General features: G+C 43.8%; 1 protein-coding gene across 2 annotated transcripts in view; it reads right to left on the bottom strand.

Annotated features, from left to right (window-relative positions):
- BHLHE41 (basic helix-loop-helix family member e41) overlaps window positions 1-1,022 on the bottom strand; it is an 8,398-nt gene extending 7,376 nt beyond the window's left edge. The window contains exons 1-2 of one of the 2 annotated variants that reach the window (XM_042470257.1): window positions 937-1,022; window positions 167-230 (exon numbers count right to left, since the gene is read on the bottom strand). In XM_042470257.1, the coding sequence (XP_042326191.1) occupies window positions 167-230; window positions 937-983 (111 nt within the window). In that variant the 5' untranslated portion in view covers window positions 984-1,022. Of the gene's footprint in view, window positions 1-166; window positions 231-469; window positions 894-936 lie in introns of those variants that run through there. The other variant, XM_042470256.1, reaches the window with a different exon arrangement.
- Window positions 1,023-10,103: the final 9,081 nt, after the last annotated feature.

Genomic DNA, 10,103 nt, shown 5'->3' with positions numbered 1-10,103 from the left:
AATAATAATAATAATAATAATAATAATAATAATAATAATAATAATAATAAATATACAACCCAACCACTCACTATGGACAAGAGAAGGGGAATTAACCTTCTTTTAAAACAAGTGCATTGAAGCCTAGCAAGCAGATCTTGGCTGGCACCAAGAAGTTGGCACTTACCTTGCTCTCATCTCTCTTCATGCCTCTCTTGGGTTTGCACATATATAAGGATGGGTAATCCAGTCTGAAAAGGGGAGGAAAAGAGAAAGAGAAAGCCATCGTTCAAATCTCTTTTTATAGACAGGGAAGCAAAGTGTATACTGTGCCCAGGGAAAGATGCCCAGGCAGAGCTTATTTGGTCCAAAAGGATGCAAAGGGGGATCAAGCCCAACAACTCTGGAAGCCTCCTTTTCCCAAGGCAGAAGAAAAGAGGGAGGAGGAAGAGGGGAGCCCTATGCCAGGCTGGCATTGGTGCCCTCTTACCCAAGGAAGTCCCGAGGTTCCAGCAGCAAAGGCCTGTCTGGCAAAGGTGGCATCCCTTCATCCATGCTGGGCACAGGGCTCTTTGCCTTTGCAGCAGAAACAGCAGCAGTAGCAGCAAGAGTGAAGCCCAGGCTGGGAGGCGCTTCTAGGGCGGGCACCAAAGTGGCACATGCAGCCAGCAAGAGAAGGAGGAGGAGGAAGGAGATCCAGGGGTGCCAGCCTCGACCCTCTCTGGTCTAGGAGCTGGCCCTGCCTGCCCGGCTCCCTTCCGCTTGAGGCCCGAGGGGCACGCGCTCTGCCAGCCTGACCCCCCAGCCCCCGGCGCACGTGCCCCAACCAGCAGCAGCAGCAGCAAGAGGAGGAGGAGGGAGGCTGGGAGGCGGAGGCACGGGAGGAGAAGGAGGGAGGGAGGGGAGGGAAGGGGGTCATAGCCAAGCAAGGGCAGGGGGAGAGCCTTGGCTGCATACCCCCACTGGAGCACTGATCCGAATCGATCCCGCTTTCCCCCCGTCATGGCTCAAGGCTCTGGGGGTCTGGGAAGTGCAGTTTGTTGACGCAACTTCTTTCATCCCTCCCTCCCTCCCTCCCTTCCCTCTTTCCTCCCTCCCTCCCTCCCTCCTTCTCTCTTTCTTTCTTTTCTTCCTTCCTTCCTTCTTCTATTCCTCCCTTCCCTCTTTCATCCCTCCCTCCCTCTCTCTCTCTCTCTCTCTTTCTTTCTTTTCTTCCTTCCTTCTTCTATTCCTCCCTTCCCTCTTTCATTCCTTCCTCCCTCCCTCTCTCCCTCCCTTCTTCCTTCCTTTTTCTTCCTTACCTTTCCTTCCTTCCTTCCTCCCTCCCTCTCATCCTTTCCTTCTTTCCTTCCTTCCTTCCTCCCTCCCTGCCTTTCCTTTCTTCTTCCTTCCTTTCCTTCCTTCTCTTTCTTTCTTTCTTTCTTTCTTTCATTACTGCCTTCCTTTCCTCCCATCCTTCTTTTTTTCCTTCCCTCCTTCCTTCGGTGCCGCAACAAACTGCACTTCCCAGAACTGCAGAGCCTTGAGCCATGGCAGGGAAAAGCGGGATCGATTCGAATCACTGCTCCAGTGCGGAGTTAAACCCCGTGATTGCGTTTTGATTGCCATTGGATTATACTTCCAATTTCCCTGGTCTGATAACGTCCCTAGAAGCCCCTTCTATCGACTGAAGGCGAGAGAGAGACCCTCTTCTAAACCGAGAGGGGAGTCTCCAGGAGTTTCTGCCTCGTTCCCTCCTTTCCTAGGACCCCCTGGAGCCCCTCTCCCCTCCCGGGCAGGGAAACCCCAGGGATGCCTTAGGGTCGCCACAGAAGAAGCTCCAGGAATTATTCTCCTTTTATAGAGGTTTACCTTGAAAAAGACCCGAGCCAGAAAGAGCCCAACAAGTTGGGAATCACAAGGAAAAAAGGGAGGGAGGAATGAAGGGAGGGAGGGAGGAAAAAGAAAGAAGGAAGGAAATAAAGAAAGAAAAGGGAGGGAGGGAGGGGAGGGAGGGAGGGAGGACGAAACAAAGGAAAAGGAAAAGGAAGAGAGGAGTGAAAAATGGGAAGGAAGGAAGGAAGGAAGGAAGCGGGAGGCAAGGAAGAGGAGGAGGAGGAGAGGTTGAAAGAAGGGAACCGCCGCCCCCCGCCTTCCCTTCCCTGGCTCCTGGCTGGGGATTCTGGAGGAGGGAGCTGCTTCCTGACCAGGGAAGCGCTCTGAAAGCGGATTCACTCTGCAGTGCGGATGCCTCCTGGTCCCAGCACAAGGCCAGCCACGTTCTGCTGCGGCATCTCCAAGTGCCTCTGTCAGAGGGCTGGGGGGGGGGGGGGGGGGGCACGACAAACTACAGATCCCAAGGTCCCGCAGCACGGAGCCCCTGGCCGCAACAAAGGGGCCTGATGGCCTTATGCCTGCGCTACAGATGCTGCCAATGTTGGAAGATCCCAATCCAAAGAGGACACTTTCAGCGCCAGCTCCATGCTCATAGCATCATAGAGCTGGAAAGGACCCCAAAGGCCATCCAGTCCAACCCCCCTGCCATGCAGGAACTCTCAATCAAAGCATCCCGGACAGATGCTGTGGAATCCTGGGATCTGCAGCCTTGCGAGACATTCCACATTCACAATCAAAGAGTTTCTCTGTAAGGGAGCATCCTTGCTGCAGTGCTGGACAAGGGCCCCTGGGTAGCACTGGGCAAAAGGAAGGGCAGAGACCCCCTGGGGCCACAACAACAGTGGGATCTGATATATATATATATATATATATATATATATATATATATATATATACACACACACACACACACACCACTGTTTAAACAGAGGCTGGATGGCCATCTGTTGGGGATGCTTTGATTGAGAGTTCCTGCATGGTAGAAGGGGGTTGGACTGGATAGCCCTTGCAGTCTCTTCCAAGTCTATGATTCTATGCTTCTATGAAAAGGATTCTGCTACAGCCAGCCGAAGGGCAAATTTGAATCGATTCCAATCCACTTGTGGTACACAATTGCGTTGAATCGATGTGGTGGAAAAGACATAGGGAAAAAAATCAGTGTCAATAAGACTTGGGCCAAATGGGTCTGGTGCATGGCCCCCTTCACTGAATCGCTTCAGTGAATCGATTTAAGTGGGAACCAGGGTCGTTCGAACCCATTCAAACCAAATTGTGATCTGGTTTAAAAGGTACTGGGAATGAGGCCCAGGATTCAACCTGGCTCAGCAGTGGCATCAGTAGGGTGAGGACAGCACCAAGTGACACCCTAAAGGGGGGTGACACAACTGCCATGGCACAGCAATGCCAGAAAGAGCTTGGAAACCTGGACAGTCTGGAAGCTCTAATTGGCCATGGGGATTCTGGGAGTTGTAGTCCTGCACAGTTACTCCGCCAAGCTCTGCCCGGAGATGTAGAGTGGCTAGATACATCCACCCTCCCACTAATTTTCTGCAGAAATGATGCAGTTCGATACCACTTGCACTTGCAGTTCTCAATGCTATGAAACATTGCTGTCACTAGGTTTAAGTAAGTTAAAAAATAAAAATAAGAAACATTTGTGTCACTATGGGGTGCAAGGGGTGCGAACCACACCAGGTGACAACCTAAGGTGGGGTGACACCAGTGCTTCCCAGACACCTGCCTTTGGGGAGAAATGGACCGTGGCATTCTCCTGTGTCCCTTTAAAATGCTGAAGAGATGGCATGAAGGGAGTGAGGCCCAGTGGGAGGAGAAAGGAGAGAAAGAAAAAACATTCTTTCAAAATATCACATTTTACCAAATGTTCACTTCAGCCACACAAAACGCTATACAGTGGGATGTTGTTATCTGCTAGGGTTTCGTTCCAGGATCCCCCGTGGATAACAAAATCCATGAATGCTCGAGTCCCATTAAATACAATGGCAGAGCAAAATGGTGTCCCTTATATAAAATGGAAAATGAAGGTTTACTATCAGGAATTCATACTTTTATTTGAATATTTTCAAGCCATGGATGTTTGAATCCATGGTTTAAAAATCCGTGTATAAGGAGGGCTGACTGTATATGTAAAGGCACTGAAGCTGTGCGTATGATGTAATATTAGGTCTAATTTTAAGTTTGCTGGTTTTATGCCATCGCTATTAAGCTGAAATTCAGTGATGTACAGGAATGAAGATTTTATGAGTCACATTAGTGCAGAAAAACATGACTAAGGACTCTGTATGGTCTGGTATGGGAGGGAGTCACTGAAAGGAGGAAGTGACACCATGAGTTCCCGCACGGGGTGATGCTAAGCGTAGTAACACCACTGTTCAAGTGCCCAGTCCATGAACCTTCAGGATTCACCCTCAGTCTCAGTAGGGTGACCAGCCCAGGAAGACTGAGAAATGGTGCGTGCCACATTACTTGTTTCTTCTGGGAGTGTCTGGTTTCAACACTTTAGGGAGTTGAAAGGAAAGGAAAAAGGGAAAGCCATGGGCTGTGCCATCAGAGACAGTGACCAGGCCTCAAGGGACAGCAGATTGAGGAGCCTCACTTGGATTTCCACTAGTCAGATGTACTTTTTTAAAAAACCATTCTATAGCTCTGGAGACCAGGGTTCAATTCTCTGCTCAGCTATAAAATCCACTGAGTCACCTTGGGCAAGTCACATTCTCTCAGCCCATGACGAAAGCAATGGCAAACTTCTTCTGAACAAATCTGGGCAAGAAAAAACCATGATAGAACCTATCATGGGTTTTTCTTGCCCAGATTTGTTCAGAAGACCCAAGGGTCATCATAAGCTGGAAATGTTTTGAAGGCACGCAACAAGGTAGAAGAAACTAAGGCCCAAAACACCCTGCAGAAATAATCCAGTCTGAGACTGCTTGAACTGTCCAGTGTGTTTTGGACCTAAGAGACCCAACATCATGGTTTGAAGGTTGGGCTTGGGCACCAGGAAGCCAGGGTTCGAACCTCTGATGGGTCACATAAACCCACTGGGTGACCTGGGATACATCACACTCTCTCACCTTCAAAGGAAGACAAACCTGCTCAGGACAAATCTTGCCAAGAAAATCCTGCAAAGGCTCGCCTTAGGGTCTCCATAAATCAGAAATGACTTGAAGGCACACAACAACAAGTAAGAAGAAACTACTGAAACCTCCTTTCTCTACATTAAAAGAGCAGGAGCCCTGACTTGTTCTGCAACTGCTCTTTTAAGAGCTATATAGAAATTATAGAAAAGGTGACAGAAAAAGCAGCTGTGACAATGGGGACCCATGATAGAAACAAGGGCTGCCAGGACTGAAGTCCTTCCAGCATTTTCCGCAGGGAGAGGCGGGAAATATAAATAAATCATATTATTATTATTATTATTATTATTATTATTATTATTATTATTAAAGTTCCCTTATACTCTGCCAAATGGCTTTTCTCTCTCATTTCCCCAGTCATTCACTGGCTTGTCCAGTGAGACAGAGGGAGACCCATTTCTGTTAGAGTTAGTTTTGGATGGCAAAAAACCCACTGATTCATGACATTTGGCCCATCACACAGAGGTGGGAAACTCTCTTGGCTTGACACAGGGATGTTGTAAGGCTAAAGTGTGAAGAAATAAATACTTCTATAATGCCTTGAGTTCACTGGAGAAAAAACAGAGTGACAAATAAATACAACAATAAATAATTGATTTCAGAACTTAGCATTCATAATATCGTGTCTTAATATTTGGTAGCTTAGATGGCTTTTATAAAGATTAGACAATTTCTTAGAGGGTCTATTGATCGCTAGCTATTAGCCATCAAAGAGGGATGGAACCCCATCTTCAAGGGCTATACACCTCAGATGTCAAATTGCTGGTTACACAATGGGAGGTGACCCTCACTATTTTTTTATTTTTGGCAAAGTCTGTAATGATAATGGTTGCATCTTTTTATATAAAAATATATATATAAATATAATCAGCAATCAAGCAAAAAAAAAAACATCCAACAAAGTAGCAAAGAAAGAAAGACAGAAAGAATTCAAATATATTAACTTCCTTCCCTTAAGCATTTGGCTATATTTGAAACTATAGTTTAACTTTTAATGATAATAAAAATATTCTATGTCTAATTAATTATTCAAACCCTCATGTTGACAAATAACCCTATTTTCATTTTTAAAATGCAGTAACCAAATCCTCTTTTTTAAAATGATAATTGAGGATTTCTCCTTGATCAACACTGTCAACTTGTCCATTTCAAATTTTATCTGTCAATCTTCTTGAGGCGATGTCATGGAGTCCTTCCATTTTTGAGAGTATGCAGTTCTTGCAGCTGTAATCATATACTGCACAACTCTGACATGTTTTCTCTCCAATTGCTCATCCAGCATTTCCCGCAAATACAGTTTTCTTCTGTATAGGAATTTCCCATATCTTCTATCATCAAATGAATCTGAGTGCAATATTGCTCTGCTTTATCATATGTCCATCACATGTGATTAAAAAGTCCGCATCTTTGGATCACACTTCCAGCATTTATCCTGAAAAGCTCTTCTATATCTCTGACAATCTTTCTGGAGTTAAATACTATCCATCTTGTAAAAGTTTTCTCTTAAATCAGACCTCAAAGTAAATTTTAAACTTTTAGACCTCTTTCCCATTTATCAAGGTACAAATGAGGCACAATATTCTGAGACTATTTAATCATACAATTTTTAACTTGTTTTTTATCCGTCTCAGTCATAAATAACATTTTACACATTTTTGCAAGCAACTTATTATTATTAGAACAGAGTAGGGGTTCAAACTCTAATCCCGCTTTTTCCAAATTGTACACATTTTTATCCATCTTAAATTTTTCAGTTAATTTTTATTTTTAAAAAATGATGAAATAACCTTCTGCCTTTAGTTCTTCTGTGGTGAAAGTGGTCATCAGCTTCCTGCTTTGATGGTAGTTTTATAGGGATATCTTATTGGCCCCTTTAGGAAAGAGTTTTCCAAAGTAACTTTGGCCTGTTACAGACAGCCGAAATAAAGCTGCTTCGAGTCACAGTGGGGGTATGGTGTTTCAATGATGCATGCATCCTAAGAGTCCAGAAGCCGCACCAAAGCCACGCTCCAGTGGATAAGGGAATTGGCTAAACAGCCTGTTCTGGATGGGGTTACCCTCCTCCTAAAGGAGCAGGTATATAACTTGAGTGTTCCTAGACCCATCGATGTCTCTCATGGCCCAAATGGACTCTGTGGCTTTGAGTGCTTGTTGCCAGCTTCAATTTCTGCACCAGCTATGAGTTTTCCTGGAAAAGAGATAACCTAGGAAGATTTTTGGAAAATACGTACATGAGAAGCATATATGTAGCACCGAGAATTAACACCATTTGACAATGTTTTAAATGTCATGGCTAAGTGCTATGGAATTCTGACACAACAAACTACAAATCGCAGGATTCCATAGGATGGAGCCATGAAAACCAAAGCAGTGTCAAACTGCATTGAGTCTGCAGTGTGGCGGCAGCCTAAATGGGTGTGAGGGATCATGGCGGTGCTGATATTCAGTCCACTGACTTCAGAGCCTTCTGTGTACACATGCTTTCATCCTTAAAGCTCACTAGGAAAAAACCATGTTGTATATAGCAGTGTATCTCGAGCCATTTGATGTAGCGGAACAGCAATTATTTCCCTTGCCTACTTATGCCAAGGACTGGTGCATGATTTGTGTTCATTGGCTACAATGGTTTATTTCTTGAAAACACACCAACAACCAGCAGAAAATGGTTCAAGGATTAGCACCAGTCCAGGGATGACCATTTGAATAGTACCAGTATATAGGACATTGGTTTGTCTGTAGAAATCACCTTTTCTATTCTAGAAGCAGTTGGGCGATTTAGTTTGGGTTTTGTATTTGTCTGGCTAAAGCACCATTGGCATAGTTTAAAGAAGCAAGTACCTACTAGAGTTTGGTTACACTTTTGCACTGCTTTTTAAAAATGCATTTAATAAGTATTTAAGAACAACAATTAGCAAAGCAGTAGTAAGAAAAGGAAGGCTCCATGCAGACAGGCGAAAATAAAGCTGCTTCGGGTCACTTTGGAGGTATGCTGTTAAATGATAGGGACTGGAGTTTGGCTTTGGCACATCTTCTGGACTCTTAGGACACATGCGTCACTTAAACAGCATACCTCCAAAGTGACCCAAAGCAGCTTTATTTTCGCCTGTCTGTATGGGCCCAAAGTTTTTTTTTAAAGAAGTATTTTTGGCAGTTCCTGATAAGAATTATAATCTATTGTTGTGTGCCTTCAAATCATTTTCCGACTTATGGCTACCCTACAGTAACCTTATCATGGGGTTTTCTTGTCAAGATTTGTTCAGAGGGGGTTTGCCTTTTCCTTCTGCCGAATGAGTGTGCTCTAGAGACACACAAATATAACCAATGTGTGAGTTTGCTAACCAAATTGCTCTGCTATGCAATAATAGTGGCCACAGCAAACTCCTTTTCATATCAACCTGTTAGTCCTTTTTGGAAAAACAGTAAGACTGAACACAAGCATTATCTAAACATGCTATTACCAGGGTATTTGTTAACCCAAAACACACTCACAGCTCCATATATGTAGGCACACAATTAGTTAAATTGCACATAATCCTAATCTTTTAATTTATCCATTACCCTTTTGAATTTTTCACCTATGCACATGGCCTCATCATCTTGGCATTTAACACTTGGTGAAATTAGATTCGAGGCTTACTTTGCCCACTGTGACTTGAGCATTTAGCACATTTCAGTATTTACTGGTCATCTGTCAGTGGTTTGCAATCTGTCAGTACTCTGACAATGTCATCAGCTTGCACAAGCAGCATCACACACCATCTTTGTCAAAAATCATTTATACAGCCATGAAATGTTCTTTCTCAACATGTTTATACATGTGGCTTTCTGTATTCTTACCCAGTGTTCTGGTTTAGGACACAAAGAATGCATTTTTTCCCCTTTTGGCTTCTAAAGCCATTGGGTTTTTTTAAAAAAATGAGACTGTGGTTTGCATGTCATAAAGTGGGGGAAATAGCTATTTTTAATTTGAATGAGTTTCTTTGAGACATAACTATTTAAACTTACCTACTAGTCATTTGCACACTCTGACAATTGAAATATATGCAGCTTGAATACTGTGGCTACCATTCGTACCACACGACATAAACAAGAGAGAAAAAAGAAACTAAAAATGAAATGTCAGACTTAAAACTCAGCAGTTGGCACTTCTAGCTGTAGTGTAAGGCACTGGAAGACCTTTGTGTTTGGTGTTGGTATTGGTTGTGGAGCAATAGAAAGGGGTCTTAGAAATGTGAGCCTTAACAGTATGCAGCATCACCAGTTATATTAGAAGCCCCTAGAAACCAGGTGATGGTTTGTGGTCTTCAAATTGACTCACTTCAGTATCAGGGATTTGAAAACATGAGACGAAAAATGGTCTTTGCTGAGGAAATAAATGGGAGCATCTTCCTTCCCTGATCTGGAGTGTATGTGTTAATTATTTTATTATTGGGAGACTTATGAACATCTCATGGTTCCGTGTTATAGAATATCCTTCCTCAACTGCTGCTTTCCAGATATCCTGGACTATATTTCCAATGGCCGGGTTGCTGGGGATGATTGATATTATAGCCCAGCAGTTCCAGAGGATGCCCTGTTGGGAATGGCCGCTTCAGAAACACCACAGCTCACATGAGAGCCCCTGCTGCTTCCATTCTCATTTAGATACTCTCTGCTGTTTTTTACCTCCCTACCTTTCTGGAACAGACTTGGGATCGTGTCCTCTGTGTGTCCCTAGGAAACAAATCATACAGAGATTTAAGTACATTTGCTCTTAAATTTACAAGGGCGAAGAATGTTGTAGCACTGAGGTGCAGTAACCTTATTTCAGGTCGACATGTATAAGGCTGGTAAAGTGGTCTGGGACTACAAGTTTCTGAGAAATAGTATGAATGCCGTGACAGGAAGATGCAGCAACAGGCAGACTTTTTTTTTTACATTCTCGTCTCTCTTTGTAAAATGGGTCTCATAATAGTTACCCAGATCAAAGGGACTGGAGAGAATTAAATAATGCATGTAAAGTGCTTGGAAAGATGAAAGGTGCTATACAAGTACAAAGTTGTAACTAAAATAATGTGTTCTTGCCATCATACATTAGTTTTACTCAGGAACAACCAA

This window comes from Sceloporus undulatus, chromosome 5 (assembly GCF_019175285.1).
Source record: "Sceloporus undulatus isolate JIND9_A2432 ecotype Alabama chromosome 5, SceUnd_v1.1, whole genome shotgun sequence".
Lineage (NCBI taxonomy): Eukaryota > Metazoa > Chordata > Lepidosauria > Squamata > Phrynosomatidae > Sceloporus > Sceloporus undulatus.
This window is presented reverse-complemented; position numbering and strand designations above follow the sequence as displayed.